General features: G+C 45.3%; 1 protein-coding gene across 2 annotated transcripts in view; it reads right to left on the bottom strand.

The window, feature by feature from the left end:
• The window catches only part of GALNT16 (polypeptide N-acetylgalactosaminyltransferase 16), a 75,084-nt gene that overhangs the window by 23,614 nt on the left and 24,078 nt on the right, over window positions 1-27,392 (bottom strand). The window contains exons 3-5 of one of the 2 annotated variants that reach the window (XM_086462108.1): window positions 10,315-10,452; window positions 7,657-7,755; window positions 1,579-1,646 (exon numbers count right to left, since the gene is read on the bottom strand). In XM_086462108.1, the coding sequence (XP_086318234.1) occupies window positions 1,579-1,646; window positions 7,657-7,755; window positions 10,315-10,452 (305 nt within the window). Of the gene's footprint in view, window positions 1-1,578; window positions 1,647-7,656; window positions 7,756-10,314; window positions 10,491-27,392 lie in introns of both variants that reach the window. The other variant, XM_086462107.1, reaches the window with a different exon arrangement.

Raw genomic sequence — 27,392 nt, 5'->3', positions numbered from 1 at the left:
GTCATCCTCCCACAGACTGAGCACTCTGGGGAGAACACAAAGGCCATTAGCCAAAGTGCATCTCTTGGCATGCTCCTGCACAAGCACTTCCATTCTCAAGGGTACCTGCAATTTGAAATACTGTTCATGTGGGCACTTCGGCAGCTGCTGCATCATCCAAGTGAAGTGGCAGGTGCTCTTAATTACAGAGCATCAAGATTTTGCTGGACATCTGCTACAAGGGAAGGCAACACTCTCATCTTGGCCAAGTCACAACTTCAGGTATGAGCATCCTTATTAAGTCATTCACTCTCCAGGAGTGGAGCACATCACTCTAACCACTCCCCAGAGCTGACAGACTCTCTGTATCTTTGGAGAAACTGAGGTGGATATTAAAGCAAAGCGTCAGATCTCAAACACGTGCTAAAGTGCCTCCATGCAGGTGAGTAGCTGTATCCACAAATATCCATCTGCCAGTGAAAAAGTGAGAGCTGTCATAGGATGAAGCTTTCAAAAAATCTTTCTATTTACCCAGGAGCCTAAATGGGAGTTTCTGGTTGAGCCCTGTGCAGGACAGGTACCATCAGTGTTATCTCCAGATCTTTGGCCATGTAGAATTGAATTTTTAGGTGCTGAATGCAGAACACTTAGGATTGTTTGTGGGAAGTGCTCAGAAACACCCAACTCCAACAGCTGGGCACGGCTCAGTCCTTATTCAAATCACACTCTAAGGCCCTTAGAAACTTAAATCCCTAATCTCAACATACACCTTTAAAAATTTTTTTTGGCCAAAGCTACACAAGATTTTAGCCACAAAATCAAAACAGCAATGCTTCCTTACCTCAGAAGGCCAAGGTGGGCATTCTCAGCTATACATAAAGTCTTCTGAAGGAGTCATTGTCAATTATTACAAGTAGCACACAACTAGATTGTCCTTGAATCTAGCACACATCATGGCAAAGCAAGAAGTCTTCTGTCCCCACCACCTCACTGCTACTACACAACAGCCAGGAGCAAAAGCAACTGTACAGATGGAAAGAGAGCATAGCCTCCAGTCCGCAGGTCTGGTGGGACTCATGCAGAAGACATCCCATCCCTGTGTCAAGCTGCAGGAGAAGGTATGGAGCTGCCCAAAGCATCCCACAGGGACACCTGGGATCCCAGACACACAGAGGCAGGCAGACAGCCTCACCCCAGTTTGCCTGCAGGACAGCAGACAGGCTCCATTGCATCCTCTTGCTCTCTCTTGCTTTCTCCCTCTGCTGATATACACACACCATCATTGCTACATACATAACTGTGCTAAACAGCTCACAAAATGGTGCATAATGAAACTAGACAGAGATCTCTGGCAACCTGGCCAAAACTGCCATGCTGACAGAAAGGGAAGACCCAATGGAAAAAGAAAAACAGGAAGAAGCTCTGGCCTCTGCCATGCATGGACATAAACTAAACACGGGAAAACTTCCTCCCTTTCGTTTTTCTCTTGTATACAGACAAGAGGGAAACTCTGTGAAGGAGGGGGACTGGACAGAGCAAACAAAAAGAGGGAAAACAGAAGGGAAGAAACAAGTGCAAGGGAAACAGGTCCATACTTACGATCTGAGCTGAAGTCATCGACCAAAATGATCTCTTGGATGAGGCTTGGAGGGGTGCGGTTCAGGACGCTGCAGGAACCCAGGGACAAAAAAGACAATCTTGGTAGAGCTGCCATAACAACAACGGTAGGACTGATACAAATCTGCTATGCTACGTGTTACAGCAGGAATACCAAATTCCAGTAATGTGGAGGAGGTAACCTTGCCCTTGTACCAGGGTTCATTGGCAGGAGCTAAACTGCAAGCAGAAATATCCCAGAGCACTATGGCATCTCAGCTGGACCTTACAAGGATCCACAGCCAGGAAGCTGACTGCGGGACTTGCCTGGGGGCAGCTAGCGAAGGATGCTGTGGTGTGCTCTCTGTCTCTAAACTGGGAGGCAAAGAGAGCACCACCTGCCCTGAGGCAGCAAGGAGGCCGTTCCCATCTGCCAGGCTCTGGGCAAAGCTCATCACTGCTGGGGAGTGGAAAGAAAGCTGCCACTTCCCCCAGCAAGGAGCTCTGTCACAATGCCACAGATAATGCCTGCTGGGGCTTTCTCACCGATTCCCTTCTTTGGGAGGAAGCGGCACCCACTCTTCTGATTTTGAGCAATTCTGGAGAAAGATTGTTGGCTTGCTTTTTTGTTTTATACAGGAAACAGACAATAAGAGTAATCCCATACTCCCAAGAATGGAGCTGTAGAGAAACAAATTACCATCTTGCTAAGCAGCATCACTGAAGGCTTTGCACATGAAGTTTTCTCAGTTTGGGAGAGTTTTCTGCTGTCTCACACAGCAAAATCCTGACTGCTCCACTGCTCAGTATAACATCCCACTCTACTTCAGATTTATGCTGCTTCATAAGACTCTATATGTCTCAGAGAGTATTTGTATTTAGAGCTTATATGTCCCTAGATGACTGAGCTTGCATTTTTCAAAGCTGAATCACATTTGCTTCTCTTGGCTCATACCTCTCTGCATCCTCTAGCATGGTAGAGTGGGAGGTGGGGGATGTTCCTCTTCGCATTTATAAGACAGCTTCTCCCAGCATAGCCATCATCTGCATATTTTACAGACAAGGTTTCCCTGTGCTGAAATTCTTGTCTGTGCAAACTCAATGCAAAACACAACCAATCCAGACAGGCTGCATCCTGCAGTATAATGTCTGTAAAATGGTATTCTACACCTTTCTCCCACTAGCCTGACTACTAGCAATGTTCACATTTTCTCCACAAGTTTCAGGTCTTCCAACTCATCATAAACCAGGAAAAAAAACACCCACTTTGTTCTCTCTTCCTCACCTGTCCACCAATTCCCCAGTAGAGAGAAAACACTCCTCAACGAGTTCACAGCCCATTGTTAAATGCCCAGTTCTCTCAGCTCTGCGATCATTTGCTGTGGATCCTTGAGAAAGAAACTTAAATCTTCTTCACATTTTGTCTTGCCTGTCTTTTTAACAAGGAACACACTAATCCTAACATTTCCCTTCAGTGAGGTGCAGAGACTGGCATGACAATCAATTACTTTTAGGCACAAAATGTATTACTAGGATTCCAAAATCCAAATGGCAGCTGCTTTTACAGCAGAAACACAGACTGTTCTCCCCTCAACTCATGGATTCCCTACCTCCTTTCTCTTTTCTCACAGCTTCGTTCTTTCAGTATCAATGTCCTTACTCTGTCACATTGCCAACGAGTTTCTCTCCTCTGCTGATATGTCCATCCATCATCAGCTCACAGATAATCTTGTTTATTCTGGATGTTAGCAGAGGAGCATCTTTTTTTCTTTTGCTCTAAAATAATCTCCTCTTTTGCCATTATTTAAATTGTCATTGTAATGAGGTGCTATACCAAATGCTCTCGCATTACAACAGCATCCTTTTAATCAGAATTTATACAAGCTCTTTGCATAGGCATCAAATCACTGACAGCTGTCCAAGGCCATTGACTTAAAGCCTGACTATTCACCTTCACATTTGCACCAAAACCAAACAGTCCCTGCAACATTGACTGAAATCAGAAATAAAGAATAAGAAAGGGACCAGACAACAAAGCAGTTGATAGTCCCTTCTGCAAGCATGGTCACCGCAGCAGAAGTGATGGCATTGCTTAATGACTAATCAAGCATAGACATCATCAATCACACAAACTGCCTTTCGAGTGACAGCTATTTCTGAAGGAGAACAGGATGCCAAGCAAGTAAATGGTTTGAGAGTGACAGCTATGTCCTGCTGAGGAAGAGATATCAAACAGGCAAGCAGCTCTTGACTGACACACATCTCCTGCAGGACCAAGGATGCCAACAATGAGCCATTTGAACTGGCATGTTCACAGGTTCTGGTGGATAGCCCATTTCCCATTTTTTTTCCCCTACTTCCCTTCTTAGTCTCTTGCTGGATATTTTTAACCAGTTGTCTCCCTCTACACTGGAAACAAACAAACAAAATTTGTCTGAAGGACTCCCTGCATGGGACCAGTAGGATTTGGGGCAGCATGGCCTCTTGGTGTGCTGGCCTGGTCCCTCTGGCAGCTTGCAGACTGGGCAGAAGATGAAAATGGCCAGAGCCCACAGCAACAGGCAGGCATGCAGCCCATGCTACCTCTGGGAACCAGGCGTGACAAGTGACAGGGTGCTGGAGGGAAGAAGCTATTCCTCCCCACAGTCTCTCCTCTATTTCCCCCTTCTCCCTCACACACAAATATTTCTTCCATTCTCGAATGGCAACAGCAGCACATCATTCCTGCTGCTTCCACCCAGCAGCAGAGCTCCCAGAGCAGCAGGGAGAGCTTAGCAACTGCTGAGCTGCCAGAGGTGCTTGCACAAGTCCATGTGTGCACACATGCAGTGGGGGCCAGCAAGAAGGGTCTGCAGATCAGGATCTGGCCCTTACAGCTGCCATGTTTAGATTACCCTGAAATAAACCACAATGCACGAGTCTCATCACTGGGTCACTTCCCAAGACCTTTTGGTACCAGCATTGCCACTTAGCTGTAACCTTGCAGAGCTGCCAGAATAACACAGTAAGATAGCATCTGGCTCAGAGGAATGCATTTAGGCTCCCTCTAGTTCTAATTTAAGACCAGGTCAGCCCCAGTACCCTTTTCATATATTTCTTCCTAGAATTTCCCAATGTTTTACAGCTGATTTTTGAGTGCCGAAATTCAGGCTCTCAACAGCCAGGCTTGCAAAGGCCTCAGGTATGAAAACTTCAACTGGTAGTACATACTCTACACCTAAAGATCTTGCCTCTAAAAAAATTTTCAGCCATAGAAAAATTTGCTCTAAGTGCTTCTTATTTCCATCAGTTGTCCTCTTCCACCCCCATAGTGTAATTATGATAACTAAACTTGGGAAAAGGCCCATAACAACAGTGGAATCATATTTAACTTTCACCAGGTGCATCTCAAATCGTTAATTCAAATTACCTAAATAATTGTACTCTGCGTGGCTTAAGAAAGCTCTTATAGATATAGCAATAATGACAGGATGCAAGCCTGACTAGTCAGCAGGTAAGCAGGCAGTGCAATTTTATGCCTCCTGTTGCTTAATATCACTGTGGTCCTCTGCAGACTCACAGACAGGTCATAAACCAAACAGAACAGAACAGTCCTGTCCCTTTGATACTTGACTTATCCCAAAGTGCTGCAAAGTAATTACACAGTATTTGGTGCACTGACTGTGTATGTGAATTGAGCGACAATTATACTCACAGCAGTAACTCAGCCTAGCACATTCAGATGCATTTTGCTGAAAGATAGGACTCTCAGGTTACAGAAGAGACCTTGAAGAGCACCATGAAATCTTCCACTCCCTCTATAACATCAGCGTCAGCCTACAAGGGGAACTTAGCTCTATGCCTTTTCTAACAGTGCAGCCATGACCTGAGCCTTCACCTCTGTGTACAGTCGTCAAACCTCCCATGCCTCAAAGACAAGGCTACTAGCCAATGCTTGGTCATGGGACACTGCAAATACTGTAGAGCCAAGAGGAATTCAGCCTTCAGGATCCCTTGTCAGACAGGGATAAATCATAGACCCTTCTGATACTTGATGTAACCAAGGAGTAAATCAATCACATGCACTCGCTGTAAACTATCTGGCAATGAGGACTCCAGCTGTAGCCAGAGGTCTGGGAGGAAATGCCATCCATCCCACCATTCACAGCAGAGTACAACCAGTTCCTCACAATAGCACTCCTCTAGTGGCAGCAGGATCGCAGGGACCAATTCGAACAGGTGGGTCATCCATTTTTCAAGGTCTTTGTTGGAGGCTCTCGGCTGCAGGAGATGACATCTGAGAAACTGGTAATACCACATCTTGAGTGCTGTGTCCAGTTCTGGGCTTCCCAGGACAAGAAAAAGTGGGACATTCTGAAGCAGGTCCACTGAAGGACCACTAAGATAATTAAGGGACTAGAGCATCTGATATATGAGGTGAGGTTAAAAGAGTTGGGGTTGTTGAAGAAAACGCTCAGAGAGGTTGCAGAGTCTCCATCCTTGGAGACACTGAAACTGACCAGACACAGCCCTGAGCAACCTACTCTAGTTGACTTTGCTTTGAGCAAGTCTGGCCTGTTAATGCATTGGCAACACTTATCTGCTCATTAGTACACACCTCCAAAGGATCTGGATATCAATTTCTCTCTCTCTGCGTTACTGCTGCTCTGAATGTCATCTCTTCATTTTAACTATCATAGCTTCTGGCTATTTGATTGGCTGCCTTGAAATTTTCTTAAGGATCCTACTATCATGATTTCTGAGCACCTAACCATTTATTTTCTGACCTATGACGTAATCTGCAGAAATCTTCTCCTGTTGCCCTAGCAGCACTGTGGTTCCAAACAAATCTGCTCATTTTCTACAGTGCTCTGTAGAACTCATTTTATGGCTCAAATGAAAAGGAAATGATAGAGGTAAAAAGTTAAAATGTGTTTATGCAATATATACAGGTCTCTGGAAACACAGTAACACCAAACCTGGCAGACAGAAACCCAGCCTTCTAGCCACGAGGCAAACTTGAAAAAGCCTGTTATTTATTCACAAAGCACATTTCTCTAAGCCCACAGGATCTGCCAGGGGAAGAAGTGGTGGTGATGAACAACGCATTCCTGTTAGTGATACCATCAGCTCAACCTTCTACCTGGACAATTCACTCTTCCTTCAGCCTCCACAGGCTGTTCCTGAACCTGCTTGCAGATTTCAGACACCTTTTGAGAAATGACTTGATAAGTCAGAGAGGGCAGAGGGTATTTTGTTGGTGTAAAAACTAAAAGGAAAAGAGCCTCTCTGGGTTCTGCAGGTATGATGGAAGGGAGGGTGAAGGAGCAGCTGGAACATTGCTCTGTGGTACAGATAACTCCATGCTTCCATCTACTTGGGGATGCTGACAGTCCCTATGCTAAATATTTACTTAGTTAGATTCAGGCACTGCTGATACTCAGATATGAGGAGACATTGTACAAGATAGCAAGTGTCCCGCAGGTTCAGCAGGGTCTGTGCACAAAGGCCCAGGGAGGATCTGGTGGGCCATCAGGTTCAGCAACTGTTTACCAGCAAGTGACTCTGAGCACCTGCTCACACCTCAAGGGCTTGGTCTCCACGAGAGAGACCTTCTGCTTGAAAGACTCGTGAGCTGTGCCCCTACCCTCACTGAGCCAGGCCCAGCTCCTGTAACACATGCCCTAGCAGGGAGCTGGCTGCTTACTCCCATTACTCCCACAGTCTCTCCCAAGCCCCATCCCTCAGTTGAATCTAGCGACACACAGTGTCCCCTTTGGCCCTCCCTCCCTCTTCCAAACCAAGCTCATACAGACTGTTCCCACTGGCAGATGCAGGCCTAGCAGCCCCTTTCCTGCTGCTAATGATTTCCCCCCTTGGGGCTATACAGTGGCTAACTGCAAATACGTTCTGTCTTTGAAGATACACTCACACTGCCATCCAAGCCCCTGATTTGTCCTAGTGAGCCAGCTCAAAGCCTGGTCACAAGCACTTGGGGGACTGCAGCCACCCTGCTTGTCTTACTGCTGGAAAATGCCTAACACTCCACCGGCACCCTTCCAGGCACCATCGGTTGGGCCCAGCACCCCTTGCTGAACTCACCTCTTCACCGTGCGGAGCAGGGTAGAACGTGCCTCATTGTGGAAGGTGATGATGAGGCTGGTAGCTGACAAGTCTGTGTCATAGCGTACAGAAGTGCACCTGCAACACAGCAGAGCAGAACTGTAAGCCAAACATCACCCAGCAGCAGCTACTGCAGCGACGCACATAGAATTTCTTAAGAGGAAGAGAATAATATGCTAAAATCAGAAACAGCACAGCTGAGATGCAGCAACGGAGGCCTCAGCAGCCCCTGCACCAAGGCTGGCAGAGTTTAAAAAGAACCGTGCCTGCTGAAAGGCAAAGTTTTGAGGCTGTGATACCTAAATTCACGAGGCTGCATGCTGAGGAGGGCATGTGGGTTTTACGGTGAACAAAGTTGCAACACCATGGACTCTAGTGCCTGGATTTGCCTGCGATTCATGTAAAATCTTGTTTATTCATGCAAAGGACAACCACATGCCAAGGATGCATTCAGCTGGTACACCCAAGCATTGCTGTATAAAGCACTCCAAATTCTTTGGGCATTGGGCTTTACAGAAAGGAAAACACTAGCTAGTGCTGTGGTATGCATCAGGGAGTTGCTGGGGTTCAACACTAATACCTCAGCTGGCAATGGAAAGCAATTCCTCCCATTTTCTCATCTGACTTCATAATGTTAGGTACATATGTTCATTCTCATATTCAGAATCAAGGATTAACTCAAGATCAGCTCGCACCAGGGCTGCTCATACCCTGTGGAGAACAAGGATTCTTGAAGGAGAACAACCCACAGATGTGAATCCTGGATCCAATTCTGGCAGATACTAGGAACTGCAGATTTGGGCTGATCTGTTCCTCCAGAGTGTCTGCTGCCTTAACTTCCAGCCAGTGTCAAACAGCAGTCAGTCTGCACTAATTCCATGCCTGATGAGGAGCCCACACCTGAAATTGTGGCCTAGTCCTTTTAATAATTCAAGGGCATGCATAGACTGAATCCACCCTGTCAGGGAATACAATTCAGTTCTTACAGCCAGTATTTGTACCTCCACATTTACTTACTATTCTTTTATGACTATTACTAAACTGTTACTGTTTTTATCATGACATTCAATCCTACCAGTTTATGACTTTTTCATTGCAGTTTTTTATTAAGGGGATAGCAGCTTCTTATAGCAATTTTCAAACATATAAAGAAACCTTGAAAAAGACTAAAGTGGAAAGCCTGAGACCAGACAGGAGACATACCACATTTATTATTGTTTCAAAATAACCCCATGATGTAATGCATAGAAAATGTATTAAGGCATCATGAAGTGGAAAAGCAAAAGAGGTTGGGGTATGTGTTCTTTCGGAAAGTTTTCCCAAGATCTCGGCATTATTACAGCATCACAGAGGACAAGGACAACATACGTGCTTGAAAGTTGGCCCTCTCTTTGTTTTGGATCAAAAAAACAGCAATATGTTATGTCAGAAGAAGCTTGCAGGATGTGGAGTCAAGTATGTCTAAGCTCCGCTCAGGTGACTGAAGAAAAAGTGACATGTTAGTGACCTATTGATCCCACACTCCTTAAACAGGGAGCCAGGTCCATTTGTGACACAAGGATGGGCTTTCCTCAAACCACATTCTAACTTGTATCAGCTGAACTAAGTCCTCATCCTACATTGCCATCCCAGCAACCATTCCAGTGTTGCTACAAGACAAAGTACTTAAACACAGCTCCCTCATTCCCAAACTGGAACCCCTGCAAAGGGGAGGAACGTGGAAATAGGTTTATCTGCTCTGATTATACACTACTTTGGACTCCCCATTGCTGAAGGGAATCCTTGCAAAGCTGGGGCTGAAATAACCACACATTTCGAGGGAATCACATATATGATGTTCTTCAGACTGAAGTGCATAGATGAGGCTTTTCACCAGAAGCATGCTCTGCATGCTACCACAGCTCAAAATAAACAATAACTCACCTTTGAAGTAAGTAAACTGTTTTTAGGCCAGAACATGCAGCAGATCAAGAGAAAACAGCAATTCTGCATGGCAGGGAGACCTGTCAGTAACACAGGACATGGCACCGCTGCCTCTGAGTCACTAGGAAGCCAATGCCGAGTACTATGCTAGGGAATAGGAGCATAAGACTTTGATCTTACAACCAAGGTCCCAACTGCTGCATTCACAAAGCACCCTGATGGCTGTCAGTGCTGGCAGGCTCACAAAGCTCTGTGCCTCCTGACATCCCTTTCACAGTTTCAATCAAGCTTCAGACAGCCAGGGCACAGCAGGTGAGGAACACCACTGTAAAGCAAGGCTGCAACACCAGCTTACCTTGCAGCCAGGACAGAGGGTCCTTGAGAGAAGCCATGAGTGTGAGGGGAGTTGTGTAAAAAAACAACTGTCAGATGAGCAATTTGAGCTGCAATGGAGGGGCTTGTGCTGAAACAACAAGACGATGCTTGGGCCTAGGAGAACAGATGCTAGAAAAGCAACAAGATCGGGCCAAATCAGTCAAGGGACTCTGTGCATTCAAGACCTTTCCACATTAACCACGAAATGCAGTGAAGTAGTGGGCTGATGCTGGCGAAGAAAAACGCAAACAATTGTCAACATTGCAGAACAACACAGGACGGCAGTGGTCTCCCCACACCAAGCAGCAGCCATGGCTTGGAGCAAGGGCTGCACGGTACCTGTAGTGCCTGGTGTCCCGAATGGGTCGGTCACTGCCAAGTTTGTCACTCTCTAGCTGATTAAAAGCATGCTGGCGGTAGGGGTCTTCTCCAGCCTTCAGCAGCTTTGAGGACAAGTAAGCCTTTTCGTCAAAACCCCTCCGGCTGTTCTTCTCTCCTTGTGGAGCCCTTGTCATCTAGAGAATAGACAAGCATCAGAACATCAGGGAGAGGAGCAGACTCATGTTTAGATACGGGTAGTAAGTTCAGACATGCATACAGAAAGGCAAGCTGTTTGCCACACATCTGGAAGTGGTTCAGGTATCGGGGAAAGCAGGACAGGCAAGAGCTTGGAAAGGAAAGCAGGAAAACCTCACAGATGTGGTGTTTATAATTGCCTTCTCAGAGGAAAACTGCAGGCCTTGCTATCCTTATCAACTGAGCTTGGGATGAAAGCTGCTGTTCCCGATAGCACAGGCAGAGCCAAATTCCCTTTAGCACTTGTTACACAGAATGCATGAGACCGCAGGCATTTGGAAACCCTTCCAGGCAACGCGGGTTTGAAGCATCCTCCAATGTGGCTGAAACACAGTATTTGGAAGAAAAACAGTTTCAGCCTTTCAGCAATTGCTATCACATACAAACACAAAGGCAGCTGATATATCAGGCTCCCTGCTGCGCCTTGCCCCATCTCATGTCAGTCTGTGACAGAGTTGGAAGCTGCATGTGACTGTCCCCAGTCCCACGCAAGAGCTAAAATCCCTGGGCCATCCCTCTCCTCTCCTAATTTCCCTCTAGCTTTCCTTGGCCACAGAGTCAGTGCAATGCCAGCACCTAAAGACCAGTCACTAGGACTGCTAGGAAGCAGGACAGGCACAGTTCTGGCCCATACTGAACTCTAAAACTAAACTCTAAAACTAAAAACCACAGCAGTTGCTCTGTCACCTGATGACCTCTCAGCAGCCAGGAAGGGGATTTGGGAAAAGGAGAGGAGATTCACGAGTTGAAGTGAAAACAGATCTAACAAAACAGCACTAACAAAACCATACAAAGTTCTAATGAACAAATGCGCAGCAGTCACAATCAACAGAAGAGCAGTCCTCAAGAGCACGGAGAAGACCCCTCTTCAGCCAACTTCTCCTTTTTATAGGGAGCATGATGTCTCTGGTATGGGATACCCCTGTTAGCCAATTTGGGTCAGCTGCCCTGGCTTGCTCCTCCTAGCCTAAGCACCTGGCCAGCTTGAAACTGCTAACGGCCTGCATACCACGGCTGGACTAAGATTCTATCTTAGCAAAACCAGGACACTTCGATATGAGATTTTTGTTGGAAAGACCACAGAAACTGTAAAATACCAGCTTATAAAGCAATCAGGATTATTTATACAACAAAAGTAATTTAACAAATTGTCTGTGGTAGCCATTTGATAGACCAAATCACGAAGAAGCCATAAAATGCTCCCAGCCTTGTACAAAGGCGTACTGGAGCTCCCTAAAACTGCTGGAAAAGGCAGATTCTGGCATATCCACATCTCAGCCAAAGCACTGGACAATCCCCAGATCTTGAGATCCTTCTGCATAAGACAGTTTGGATACCCTCTAACATTAGGCTTGATCATGTTTATCCCCCTGCTCTAAGGCTCCTTTTAGGAGTTTTAGAGGATAAGAGACCAGGGATTGGTCCCCAATATCACACAGCATTTCGGTTGAGCCATCTTAGTGGGCTGAGAAACAACTCAAGAGACCCAGCACCACGGCAAATTCCTTAAGCAGGAACGCACTTAGAAGTACAAACATCTCTGCACCTTTCTCTGACAAGGGCTACTCTACAGTGCAGACAGCCCTAGGAGAACCAGATCGTTGGGTAAGATGATGGCAAATGAAATTCAGCATAGACAAGTGCAAGATAATGAACATTAGAAGAAACCAATCGAACTACTCATGCACACTGATGGATTTCAAATGAACCATGACAACTTGGGTTACAGACTTGAGCATCCCCATGGACAGCTCAATGAAACTCTGCACTCCGTCCGCCGAGATGGGAAATGCAGCAAATTGAGTGCAATGCAAATGGGACAGAGAAAACTGAAACCATTGTGAACACTGTTAGACGAATCAGTGACAGCTCAGCAGCCGTGGCCAGAGCACAAGTTTTGTCAAATTGGTCTCTGGTAGGAAGCTACTAGAGGATGAAGAGAAATTAAAGGTTAGGACTATTACATTTGGAGAGAAGATGAATGAAGTGAGAAAGGAAAAAAAAAAAAAGAAGGTGGCCCATAAAATTATGCCTAATACAGCCAAGGTCAGCCTGATACTCAGATTTCCCTTTCTTACCATACAAGAATGAGGGAAACGTCTTTTCATAGGAAAAAAAAGGCACTACTATTTTCAACACAAACAAACTTACTCAACCACTGCACAACCAAGCTGCTGCACATGCATTTACCCTAGTGCAGGACTCGCATAGGCACACTTCAGCAGATAAGTCTGCCTCCATTCCACTCCTCCGTGCAGCAAGCCCCCTGTCCTGCTGCCGCTCCAGAGGGATGCTGCTGTCCCCATGATGCCCTTCCATAAGGGATGCCGCCATCCCCATGCCACCCCTCCAGGAGGGATGCCGCCATCCCCATGCCGCCCCTCACAGCATCCACCGCCGCAGCACTGGCTAGGCACGTCGCTGGGCTAGGGCAACAGCTCAGTTACGGCTGGTTTCACAGCCTGCTGCCTAGACTCTCCCTTGAAATTATAGTTTCAGCACAACGAGGAAAACAGTTACTTTCATACCTCTAGAAACTTAAATGTTTTCCTCCTTTAATTCAGACTAGGAGTTTTGTCAAACTTAGCTTCCATCTCTTTTTTAACTCTTGCCCTAGAAAACAACACTGATTTGTAGCAAAAGCCCTGCTTATCATGCGCCCTTAAACATTTTGTGCATGCCCTTTGCTACTTATCTCTGTCTCTCCAGGCCCTGGAAAAGCAACAGCTAGTTTTCATTTATATTGCCAGGAACGTCTTGGAAAATGCTGGAAGCGGCAATGAGTCTCCAGGAGCCATTCTGTCAGGGGACCGCCAGTGCTGAGGGCTCCCCACGGCGGGGCGACCATCCCATGCCCCAGGCAGGAGTGGGGCAGCTGGGGGGCACCAGGGCAGCCCCAGCCCTGGGCATCATGCACCTCTCTGGGGCCAGTCCGGGTTGTGGGCCCACCTTGGCAGGGCCCAAGGCCCGGCAGGGGCTGAGAGCCCATGGGGTGTTGGGTCACGGGCAGGGTGGAGGGAGCACCGGTGGGTGGGCAAGGACAGGAAGGCCCATTAGGGCCCTCAGGGCCATGACACATTTAAACTTTAAGTATTAGGGGTAATTCCTCTAGGTACTACGGTTCTCACATTACTTATCCCTCAAATCTAAAAAGTGGTAAAAGAGCACCGGGAATTAACTGTCAGTTACGAACATTTCTCATTTTTATCTCAGCCAGTATCAATTCGTGCTCCCTTCAAACATCGAAAACAGAGGATTCAGGGGATGATAGCTCAGGGAGTCTAGCTTCAGCTTCCAGAAAGACAGCTAATCAACAGGTAATCAACAAGTAACCAAACAACCCATCTGGGAGCACAAGAAGATAACAAGGTAATAAATAGGAGCCAACCGAGATTTGTCAAGAGCACATCACATCAGACTAACCTAATTTTCTCCCGTGATGGAGTAATCAGTCTTAAGGATGTGGAGAAGCAGGAGATAGATACATCAGGCCTTTGGTAAGGTTTTTGATAGGGGTTGGTAAGACATTGTCATTAGCAAGCTAGAGAAATAATAGCTAGATGAAACTACTGTGGAATGAGTGAAACTGATTTGAAAGCCACTGTCGAGTAGAATTACTAGCTGTTCACTGTCAGAGCAGAGGGGCTATGGTGAGAGCAGGTCTTAGAGGTTTGTTCAGGATGCAGTGCTATTCAGTATTTTCATAAGTACCTTGGATATTGAGACAGAGTGTGTTTGTCAGATCCATAGGAAATCCATCAAAAACGTCAGAGACATTGGGAAACTGGATTAGAATTCAAAATTATCTCAAGATAGGAAAAAACATGTCTGAAAACAATAAATGCAATTCAATAAGGGCACCACAGATCTCCACAGTTCATCAGGTCTGTGCTAATACAAATCATGGCAGAAATAGCAAGGAAGCAGCTCCTCAGAAAAGCCCCCAAACCACACAACAGCAAAATCAGATTAAGAGAGGAGAGCAAACACCATCCTGAGCAAAGCCCAGACACCTGTGAACAAGCCTGGCAAAGCAAATATAAAGCTTGTGTTTAAGGACTGACTTGCTTTATGAGATTCTTTTCCTAGAATACAGATGTTTGACTACAAGACCTTTATCATTGTTAATTTAAAATATACTTGACATGAGCAGCACAGGTTCTCTACAAAATAAGTAGTCGGTCCCCTGCCAAACCCTCTGAGGAGGGCAGTCCGACATCCACCCTCTCTTTCCTTTCCCTTCACATTAACACCTCTCACTTCAGGAAGAAGTCAACATAAGCCCATATGAACTTTGGATATATTAAAGGCACAGTATGTTCAGCTATGTGCAGAGACAAGCCTTTTACCACATCAACAAGACAGTTCATACCCATAAGTGCTTTATGCAGTTACACACCCTGTATCCCAATGCTTGAGGCTGGAACTACAAGTGGGAGTTATGGGAGCAGAAGAACCCAGTTCCTTCTGACTGATGCTCTGTGATAGGCCAAAAGAATTTGCTACATGGAAGCAGAAATAGAGATGAATAGGCACTGGAAGTGTGAGTGTCTAGACTAGGGATTAGCAAAGTAGTTTGCACAAACTAAGGTTTGTCCCAAACATTGCTGAGACCTTCGACACAATTCACACACCAGAATTTCAGGAAATACTGTAATACCTTCTAATCTCATTTCACCATTTCTCGTTTTCACACATGCTTTTCCCTTTCAGTGACAGAATGGGCTGAGATTCTCTTCCGCTGTTGAAAGCACATTCTTATTTGTGTTTTGACATGGTTCAAGAGACCAGAAACTGTTTAAACAGTGAAATTAACTTTGTAAGCAAGGGATTAAGGGAAAGGAATTAATGCCACGAACATCCATGAAAACTTGAGAGCCTCATTTCTCAACTAGCACAGCTACAATCCTCTAGGCCTGGTCACTTGTGAAATAGCAAGACTATAATACAGACAGTGCCACTCACCTCCATGCATTGACACTGTCTGCTATCAGACACAGGCATGCCAGCTTCAACATCATGGAAACAGCCACTAAAACCAGAGCAGCTGGGGATTTCAAGGTCCCAAGGTATTTTTTTTGGTAACAGCAGGCTTGGCCAAATTCAAAAAGGATGACCATACTTCAGGGGTCACAAGGAATGACTACTTAACTAGAGTAAGGTGTGCAACACTCTCAAAGGTAAGTGCAATTAATAATTTTCAGTTACCGTGAAATTAGTCCAACAGCAGTTTTATATGACAGGACGTATACTTTGCAGCTCTTGCACATCTTTCTTACAAGCATTTAGCGCTAGTACAACAAATGGAGCAGGGGGCTGCCTTGCTTCTCTTTTGTTTTAAGCTCATTTTCATGACTGTGTCAGCTGTCAAACACCAGGACAGAAAAGCATCAATCACAAGTCATCCCCAGTAAGTGTCTTTCCCTGGAAGAACTGACCGGGAAGGCCTATTTGATGAATATGGACATAAGCCAGGGAGTAACAACCTCACCAAACCTTCCTCCCTCTCGAAGTCTCCCTTCAATTTATCCCGCTGCCGCAGCCTCACATACTGCCACTACCATGACCCCCAACCCTGCCAGCACCTCCCTCCCACCAGCCCTGTAGTCCAATCCCCCTCAGCATAGATTTCTTCTCTGAACTGGTCTAATGCCAGCTTCAAACCATCGGACTGAGATACAGCCTCACTGGCTGAGCAAATCCTCTTCTCTTGGAGCAAAGGTCAGGGCCAAGTCACCTCTGTAAACCACAAGTGGAGCTGCTAGGGCCTGCATGGTGTGAAATTTTTCTCTGTGGGCCCACGCTGCCCCAGTGACCTGAAGACAAGTCCCAGAGAGGACAACACAGCACAGCACCACCAGCAGCAATCAGATGCTGGGGAGCACAGCAGTGCTGGGGGATGCTGCAGAGGTAGGTGCTGCTCAGCGCTATGACCCATACGTTGGCACGTGGACAGGCTAGGAATGACACAAAGCACAGACAGGGCAGCACCCAGAGCTGCAGCAACTCCCAAGAAATTCCCAGGGGGAGTAAGCTACTCTTGATGGACTGAACCTGCAAGATAGCATCTCCTGAATGCCTGTTGCCAAGAGCATTTGTTTTAGAGGGTGTGTTGCATTTCCAGTTGGGTTTAGGAATCCCAGTATGCACATCGCTCTTGTTATGTCTCATGAAATAGTCTGTATACTTCTCTGAAAAATTGCTCAAAATACTTTAAGAGAAAAGACTGTGCCTGACAGCACAGGGCCTGTTTTATTCATGCTTTGTTTAACTGCGTAAAGCACTTTAAATGTGGTTTAGGAACCATGCTCTTATGGAACTTCTGTTAGGAAATGTTAATAAAAATTACCACAGTTAAATAGAACCATCTCTGTTCTTCAAGAAGTGCAAGTGCTGACAGGAGCTCAGAGACCGATCTGAATGTTTTGCTTGTAGCTTGCACAAACCAGAATAACACAATGGAAGCATTAAAGCTACTTGAACTGATCAGCTCCCACAGCAGCTAATTGGTCACAAGAGATTTTCTACTGCCATCAACACTGGACAATCATGAGTCCTGCTGCCCATTCCAAAATGGCCTGGCAAGACCAGTGGTGGGCCCCCAGCAGAGGCTATTTCCAATGCCCCCTGAGAAGAGGCCATGGTTGCCACCCCACAAGGTTTCTCCAGGCCCTGTGACAGAGCTGTAGTTGCCAAGGGATGGTTGGAGTGAGAAGCAGGGAAACTCTGCCGGGGCTTGCTTTCCAGCACTGCTGCTTGCCCAAGGTACCTTGCTACCTCCCTGTTCTTTTCCACTGTCTCCTGGCGTTTATTGCCCTCTCTGCGTGCAGAGGTAATTCTCTGCCAGCTCTGCAATACTGCATCTCTGCTCTCTTCTGCTTTGGCCCTGAGAAACCCTTTCTCTCTGTCCCTGCCTCATGGCTAGGAAGGCATGGCATTCCACCAAACATTTTCTATCTTGTTCTCTTCTTCCCTCACAGTTTTGCCAGACATGGTGCTGTTGACAAGGAAAATGTCCGCAAGTATCTGGCCTGAAAAGGTAGAAATCCTGTATAAGGAAAGAAAAGAGAAGCAATTACTTTTCTGTGTTTGGTTTCCACAGCAATGTTCTCCCCACACCCATTAATTTTTGGATGCTACTTTCAGAGCCTCCTCCAAGAGACACAAAAGATGGCACAGTGTTTTCCATGTTAATGCCTACAGTCTGGATAAGATGAACACCACACTCTCTTATGATGTCAGTCGCAAGCAGACATGGGTTGCTAGTGTGAAGAGTTTAGAAACAGGATGTTCCTGACTTATGGGTCACAATAGCGTGTTGACAGACAAGGCTTGGCCACTAACTTTCAAGCCAAGTTGCCATGGTTTGACAAGCTGGTCTTTTGGGCAGTTTTGTGGAAGAATTGGGCAGGTTTGTGCAAGAAAGCAGGCAATACAAGAGGAAAACAGTGCAGGTGAAGTTTACGGGAGAAGAAGCAAAATAACTCCAAGAGCAATTAGGTTACTACCTCTGTGTATCACAAGCAGTAGTTCTCTGATAGCTTCACACACCACTACCCTCACCCAACTTCTCAGCATATCGAAGGGTGGTGTCTGTCCTACCACAGGCCCAACTCCTTGCTTTCACATCTAAGAACTCAGAATCTTGCTTTTAAGGCAGCCACATAGCCTCTGCCTAATAATCCTGCTTAGAAATCTCTTTAGTGACTTTTTGGAGAAGCACCCTTCTTGTGATATTTCATCCTGATCCTGCATATCCTTGTCTACAGGAGGGAAGAGATGCTTCCAGGAAGTGCATCTGGATCACAGGCCCCAAAGGTATGCAAAGCAGCATGGGTTGACAACTGGAAGATGGCCAAAAGTAACACACAGTGCACAAGTGCCAGCACTACAGCACACATCAGTCTCATTCATTTTGCAGACAGCAGCCCTACTTGATACCATGCTGGTTATGAGCTGAGCATCACACCGCATGCAAACAAGTCACTTCCACATGCAGTGACTGGCTTCAGCATGAACTAACCCCTCTCCACCCCCATGCAGGACTAGCAATCCATGCATAAAGCATACCAACTTGGATTCCCCTCTGAATACAGTCCTGATGTATATTCATTGTAGAATAACCACCTGAGAAGCTGGAATTTATTATACAATTTCACATGGGACAGGTGCACAGTATTACTGGTTATCATGCTCTACTGCTGGTCAAGACAGATATAGCACATATAGATGTAACATGTAGCAGGAGATGACTTCTGTAAACTACGTCCATCTTAGACCCAGCTATGTAATCCTGAACAGACCTTGAGCAAGGGCTGTTAGCAAGGGCTGGATCCTACAAAGTTTTCTGGCCCAGCTGCCCAGAGGCAGGAAGACATTGCCCACAACTGGAGAGAGAGGACATGATGCCCTGGGGCATCCTTCCAGTCTTGTGTTTTTAGGAATGTTGAATAAAGCAAAGCAGTGGAAGCCAAAAGGGCTTCAAAGACAGATGCCCAAGGGCACTCTCTTCCAAACAGCTCTGAGGAAATGAGGCTGCTTAGAATCATAGACCCCAGATGAAGTAAAAGAGTTGCCAAGGCCTATTTCTTCCCTCAGTTTGAAGTCTAATGCACACAGATGTCCATTATGCAAAACTGAAAAATATTATGATTTTTGTTTTTAATATATTTATGACATTCACATACATTGATTTTGCATAAACACCCACACGTCTTCACATACACACATCTAGCTCCTATGTTCATTCAATCTTCACCTCATACCCTGGAGCCAAGCCATTAGTTCCCTATTTGGCAAATTCTGTTGCAACATGAACATTGCCATTTTTTCTGATAGAAACCTTTATGCTTTTATATTTCTCTCTAGGAGAAGAATAATGTGGAGAAAACCCTGAAAAATAGGGAGGGGATGGTCTTCAAAATTACTGAGTACCAGCATGAGAGAGGAGTTTGAGGTCTGTGGGGTTGATTTTCCCTGAAACAGCACTTGTTTTCCAAGCACATCTCCCTCTATCTGTAAATATCCACGACAACATCTGGCATCAGGGAGAAGACAGACATGACAGTACACTATTTGATTACCTGAGGGACTAGGCAGTTTATGCTGGCACCCCCACCAAAACAGCAGCATTGTCAGAAAGAGATCCCAATGGGTAGCTGGGAACACTGTGCCTCTGGGAATGGAGGTTTTGTACAAAAAAGCAATGGTCACATGGACATGAAGCTGTCTGCATTCAGACATCTGTTTAGTGTCACAAGCAAACCTCCTCGGCAAAAGCCATCTAGGTTACTTACCGCATATAGGAACACTCTGCTAAAGGTTATACATGCACAGTTTGTAGAAGTGTGTTTTGAGGTCCTTCAGAGTAAAAAAGGCACTACAGGAAGCTGCATTTTTTCTTTTAGAAAAACATCCCGGTCTTCGTAGACATTTAAATATGTAAAGAATGGCCCTGGTTTCTAAGTTATTTTGAATTATTAGAACAAAGACAAAAAAGGAACAACGTTTTGTTATTTGTCTTCCAAGTGTTAGACTCAGTGGCCATTTAGGCATTACCTGAACCCTGATTTATAACATCTGTATCACAACAGACTGACATACAGCATTCTGTACTAAGACAGATGGTGCCTTAATGATTACCTGGTGGCACCTATGAAGCGAATAAGACAGTTCAAATGAGGGTGGTCTAGGTCTTCATTAAACATATCAGTCACATAAATTGTGTCTCTCTATGCCCACTCCCCCACCTACACTGTCTGTACAGACACAATGTATGTGCATGCCTCCTGCGCTGATGTGCTAATCTATTCCCTTTAAACTCAAGTGACCTACATTCAGCCTTTTCCTCCCAGTGAATCACAACTGTCTAGAGTGACAGATGCTGCCACAGATATTTTCAGAGAAGGAGAAAGCAACTTTAGACCTCATAAGCTGCTAACATAGTCAGCAGTGAACTAGTTACCTAAGCAATGGGCAGAGGTCAGCTAGCACTGAGCAGCAGGCACTGCTCACCCAGAGCATTAAAATATTCAATGATATTTAGGTTGGGGCTCATTTTCTTTGCCTTCAAGATCATGCTGTAATGGCTTTTCGCTAAAGCTAGAGAAAGAAAGTTGAAGTACCTTTTAAATCATTTATCAAGAGTTAGAGCTTTAAACAGAGATTAGAAGATTAAGAATAAAATAGTGTGATTTTGCCACTAGCCAACATTCACACTCTGCAGAAATACTGTGCACATGCACAGCTGAGCCAGGAAGACAAGTGGACATTTCACACGCCCACCGGGGCAAACCCAGCCCCAGAGCAAGAGGTGGGAACTTCTCCCCATCTTTCAGCACGGAAAGATTTTCCCCTAACATGTTTTTGTTATGGCATCTCACTCAAACAGACATGATTTTGCATATTATCAAATTCCACACCAACTCTCTCCTCTCTCCCCATGTTAATCACCAGGTAGGCACTGTTAGAGCCTCTCACAGATAGCTGCACCACACAGGTGGGAAGCACAGCACATCCTGCAGACTGAGCTGGGTGGCAGACTGGCCTCAGGGAACCACCACACTCCTGCCTTCATGCCAGCTGGGCTACCGTGCTGCTCCTGGAGGCTGGCCCACAGCCCCAGAGCCTGCACAGAGCTTGTCTTCCCTGGAAATAACACCTGGATAGGACACGACCTTGACAAGTCAGGTAATTTACCACAATGCTCCACACAGCTCTTCCTCACATTAGCTTCTGAACATCACACAGAAAGGCTCTTGGCAGGACTCATTGGTTTGGAGTTAACCAGGACCAATATGAAAATGCAACTTGTCTGTAAACCAACAGCCAAACTGGTGTTCAACAGTGATTTAATATAGCTCCTTATGCTGCCACTGAATCATGACCTGGTTTCTTAGAGAAGTTCAAGAACGACCTCCAGCTCCCAATGCAGACTTGTATTTCAGAGGTTCAAAGCCATGAGATGTACCTCCAGGCATTGTCCTGGTACTCTCTCTATAGTGATAATAGTGATGGTGCATATACATCCATGAGGTATTACAAAAATGAGTCCTTCTGCACAAGACCTTGTTCACTCAGATACGTTCTCTGCTGTGCATTCAGCCCTGCGGTATGCAACACTGTCTTCTAATAGTGGGAAAACTCATTGTCTATTTGTCAGTGAAGATTTGAGAATATCAGGCTGTTGGCATTTTGTTTAGGAGCCAAGTGATATTCCATTTTAATTGATTAATTTTTCAGTTACTGCATTGCTCCAATTCCAGGACTGCAATCAATTTGAACTGACAAGACCCTCAGAGCCACGCTCTGCTGCTGCTTGGGTCTCCATTTGCAAAGGCATTAAATTCACCTCCCCAATAGCAAATTTAATCAAGGATCCATACCAATGAAGAATCATGCAATAGGCTCATATATGCCTGTCAAATATGAAAAAGCCCTGTGTTACTCTATGCAGGCCTCTGTCATTCTAGACTTCAATCACATTATTAATAGAGGCCTCCTCAACAGTCTCTGCTCTGCCATTTAATCACTGTCAACAAGGAAAGAGGTGGGCATATAAGAAAGAGAAAAGCCATTGAAGAGGGCATCCCAAAAATACACTCAGGACAGGCATGGCCAAAACCACTGCTCGTGGAAACACAGTTCTCCCCAGGAACAAAGCGCTGCAGGCCCTCACACAGCCTCTTGTCTCATTCTGCAGGTGCAAACTGCAGCAAAATAAAGTCAGTGATTGCGATGACCAGTGAGGATCTTTAAAATCCATTACTCTATCAATCCTCATCCAATACAAAGGGCAGCCACTATCTGACTCTGCACACACAGTGCTCACGGTTCTGTTGCGAGTCTCGTATTTTAAGATCATCTCCTAAAAACCGCAATTCCTGGGTTATGCTGTTAGAAGAACTCCCAGCTTTTCTTTTGAAAGGATAATTTTTGGCCTTCATACTTGCAGAAGAGAAAAAGGTGGATACCGAGAAATTCAAAACCCAGAAGGTGAAGATAAAGGACACAAAACTTGATTTTCAAATCAAATAATGTTTCTGTCAGCAATAACACCACTACAGAAACCTTGGGCTATAGATGGTTTTTGGCTTGGCTAAACCATAAGTCTGATCAGGCAGATTTGGGAGCTGCTGCTTTTGAGTTCATTCATTAAAAGATATGTCTGATATTTTTCTCCACGTATTCAACTAGTGAGTTTTTGCCCAAATTTTGTTTTCAGACAGCTCCCAGAGCCCTACAGTCCGGTCCCACTTACCTCACACCACGCAAGGACTGCACTCCTGACAGCCTACCCCCACCACAGCTTGCTGGCTCACAACCCAGCCACCGGCTCAGCAGTTTCCACTCTGTGAGCAAATTTTCAAACTCAAAGTTCAGGCATGGGTCATAACAAAGATGTGGGTGTCTGTTTCTGATAGCTGGGGCTGTGATCCTAACCTTTTGCTTCCCAGCGGAGCATTGTGTGAGTATAACCAATGTCAAGGAAGACAGTTTTCCTTTCTCAAGAGCCATCAGATGCTTTTTTCAACATTCTCCTTTTCCAAAATATGACAGCTGAGTATAACCAGTAGGACTGAGGGACCTCCATTCACGTCTCTGGGCAATGTAACAGCCTCACTACCTCCCATTGCCTAGAAGCATTTTTCACCACACAAATTTATTACACTAAAGAGAGAGCACAGCTCCAAAAAGCCACTGGTGCTGTGATGGTCAAAGAATCTTGCCTGGGCCTTCAGGAGCCTGCCTAAATATGAATGAAAATCAAACCTAGATATGTTCAGTCCTGTCACAGCTCCATGAAGACCACAGGGTTGCTCACGAGGATGAGCTCCGCTCAGTGAGGTCTGCTTTCTCTTCTCCACAGAGAGCAGCATGAAGCACAGAGGCTTTGTTTGTGTTCAGGAGAACACAATGTAAAAGTCTGAGCATGCTGTAAATTACTAGCGAAATCCAGTGGCAAAATTCCCATTGACATCAGCAGGACAGGATTTCAGCCACAACAAAAATATAAACAGAGAGAAACAATCACACACAGTACTCACCCAGGCCCAGTTTTCCAGTACCTTTCAGTTGTTCACACTCATGATTTTACTACAATCTATCAGAAAAAAAAAAAAAAAAAAAAAATCAAACTGCTCCACACACTAAACTTCCCCTTCTTCCAAATCTTTATTTGCCCTGGAAAATGGCTTATGTTTAGAACCCATTTTAACTAATATGTTGTTAAATAGCCTTTATTAGCCAGAAGACAAACAATGTCTAAATTTCTAGCTGGAGGTTATGGTGGCAAGGTAGAAGTTAAATGCAACACAGCTTGTTAGAGACATGGAGTCTGTAAGACAGTTCATTTTCTCCCAAACAGAAAAGGATGTTGAGACATTCTTCACATTTCTGGCTCACTCTTGTTGGGTTTTAGTATTTCTGGCTCCAGAAGGAAACATGGAGATGAGCAAACATGAACAAAGGAAATGTGTCAACAGGTTTGTTCAAAGTAGGTTTAAAAAAACCTGATAAAACCAAAAGCAGAGCTGTGGTTGCAAGCATGGGAACAAACAGCACCAAAGATATCTCAAAATAAACTTAAAATTCCCCAAACAAACCAGAAAACCAAACACCTCAAAACTTGAAAGAACTGTTATAGACAGGGAACAAGCTGCAGGAGGCCTATCCTTAAATGACAAAAGGTGAATGCGAAAGAGGAATTAGCTTGTAATGCTGCATTACATAGTCTGGAATAGGCAGTTCTTACTGTAGCTGGTTGGATGTAAGAGGTATTTTATATAAACAAGTTTGAACGTGGCAGGACTACGGACTGACAGCACCCAGGCAGTAGAGTCACCTGCATGCCCTATTTCAAGCAGTCTATCCCTGCCACTGCTGAAGGTGGTCTGACCAGCAACACACTGAATGCCAATAAAAAGCAACACTCTTTAGCAGAGCAGCACCTCCTACCGAATAAAATGGGTTTAACGGTTCAAATCTCATTTTTGACTAGCACAAAGGTAGCTGACACCGAGATCTCTGCAGCCGCAGGGTGTGAGCCAGAGCATGCATAGCAGCTCTTATGCCCATTGAGTAACATTCACTGCTCAGGATCCAGCCAATTGTCAGGACAGCATTTCTCAATCTTTCTCCTTAATTAACAGATGCTTAAGCAACATGAAGTGATGAAGGGCTCTTCACTGTCTGACTATACACTACTTTATTATACAGCTCTCTCCCTCACCCCTTCCCCGCCAAGCCAATATTAAAAGGCATATCTAAGGTTGTACAGTCAAGCACTCAGCACAAAGGGCAATCCTGAATTAAAAGTGTCAACACAAAGGTAGTTCTACCTCGCATGTCCACTACAAGCATTAAGTGGCACGACTGTACATAATTACATGCCAACACTGCCCTGATGCAGGAGACTGAGACTCTGGAGTTCTTCCCCTGCTTCCCTGCAATCACATGCAAAGTAGAACAGAAACAAGCGGCATGTCAAAAGCATCCAGATCAAGTCCCCAGTGACATCTCACACACAGTAGCTTCCACAAATTTGAAACCTGAAATGGTAGTCAGGAAGAATCAGCCTGTGACTTGGTCCCGAGGGAAGCCAGAGCAACAGCATGCTACAGAAGTCCTTGCATTACAAGAGGCAGCTTCCTTTTCACATGCTGGGATCCTTTCAGGATCATCCTTCAGGAAGGGCTGCAGGGAAGCAAGACTTCTTTTAAGGTGCAGCACTTCAAGGTCTTTTCTCCTCTTCAAAGCCAGGCCTTCTCATGACAGATCGTCTTCTCTCCTACCATCAGCCTCCACCATCACAGTGAGGTCCCCTACATCTCCGTAACTGCCCTGATGTAAGTTCCTTCCCTTTTTCTCCTGCCGTTTTACCCAATCCTGCCACAATTTTTGGGCAATGTTTGTGGAGGGGAAGATAGCTGAGTTACCAAGACACTCCAGGCTTTAGGGGTGCTTTGGAAGAACCTGCTCCATCTCAGCCAGAAACTCAAAGCTCTCTGCTGCTTTCCTTCCTACTTCACTGATTTTAACACTGCCCGTACCAGAGTGAAAATGTAAAACAAGAATGAAATTAAAGCAAAGCCCAGAATCCCTGCACGCAGAACTAAACACTGTGCCAGGGAAGAAGCTGAGCTTCTCCCAGGCCTGCTGTTGAACCTGCTGCTGGAAGCTGCAAATGATACACTACATGCAAAACGAACTTGTCTTCTCCAACTAGTCAAAGGCTCCCAAAAACTCAACGAGAGGCCAAGGTGTTCTTAAACTCAAAATGCAGGATATTCCAGTGCCGATCCTGTAATTAGCCAACTCTTCTCAGCCATAACAGTGCTGTGAAGTGCATTTGCCCTCTCCTCTCTCATTGCCTGGGTGGGTAGTGAACAGGCAATGACAGACATGCACCAACAGCTTGCAGCTTCTCCTAGCCTGATTTAAGCAGAGGGAGCAGTATGTCTTATATTTGGAAAGATCCCAAAGTATCATAAACCTGCTGCTGCTTCCCTTTACAGCATCATTTCTGTCTCCACTCGCATACGCAACCACCAGGGCACAGGCTATAAAGCCCAAGCCTGCAGCTGATATGGATATTTGTCTGCATTTCTAGATGTTTGTTACCATAGCAATACCATAGTAATTTTTACTTTGTTTTGTTGCTTTTGGTTTTTTTAAAGCTAGGTTCTTCTCCAGTGCAAACAGAGACAGTTCCCAGTTATGTCAGAATGAAATTAATACTCGCAGTGTGCTGCAGACACAGCAGGGCCTGATACCTGGGAGTAGGGTGCTGAGAGGAGATGTTCAGTTCCTGCCTCACACCCCACTGTGATTGCAGGGCTCTGCCCACTTCATTCAAAGCCATTTCTGATGCCTGCATCCAACATGGTGTTGCTACCTACCCATGCTGACGAGTACCATGCTACTGTGTCTCTTTACCTCCTTGGGGAACTCTAGTGATTAACTTTCCTCAGAAAAATCATCAGATTGTTATGAGCATCCATTTTCAGCTTCTCCCCTAAACAGCTCAGCCAAAAGCAGCTTACAAGATCAGCACAAATAATGTAAAGCCAACTTTTCCTTCAATGCTAGAGTCTACTTACAGGGTCTGGTAATGACCTACAGAAGCCTTAATATAACTATCATAAGGGTGTTTTCCAGGCCTGGTATATGAACATACATTGGTCAACAGCTTGGTTTTCAACATGCCATTCATGGGCTACTCCAAAAACTCTGAAAAAGATGAAACAGTTGATTACCAGACATTTACCCCCCAAAATATAACTAACTGTGATCATGTTCAGAGTCAAGGATACACAAGGGAGAATCCTTCCAGAAGCAGAAAGAAAGGTATCCTTTTGCCAGAAGCTTTTTTTTTTTTTTTTTAAAGAGCCAAACACTTGGTCCATTCGGGTAATTAGGGAAAGCTGACCCTTTATCAACCAATGCCCCAACTAGACGGAACAGAAGAGCTTAACAGCACACACTTCATTGGAAACCAGCAGCTAAATTAAACGATAGAAAACTGCCTCACAGCATCAATTCTTTGTAAGGTACAGCCAAATGCAGCAATTTTTGCACTCCTGTCCTCATTTGCTAGGACTGCACACTACCTGTTTCTGTACGCCGGCTCACAGACGATAACTGCTTGGTACTCTTTCTGCATATGAGTAATCAGTCCTTGAACACAGGCAGCAAAGGTTTGTACTGTGACACTAAAGGCCTGGAGTTGATATATATCTGTCAGTCATGCGGAACAACAGAATGAATAATTTTGTTAAAGGAAAGTAGAAAGGTATCTTTCAAAAGTTCACTGATCTTTAATCACAGATTAGGGAAGAAAT

Source organism: Leptosomus discolor, chromosome 3 (assembly GCF_034619465.1).
Source record: "Leptosomus discolor isolate bLepDis1 chromosome 3, bLepDis1.hap2, whole genome shotgun sequence".
NCBI lineage: Eukaryota > Metazoa > Chordata > Aves > Leptosomiformes > Leptosomidae > Leptosomus > Leptosomus discolor.
This window is presented reverse-complemented; position numbering and strand designations above follow the sequence as displayed.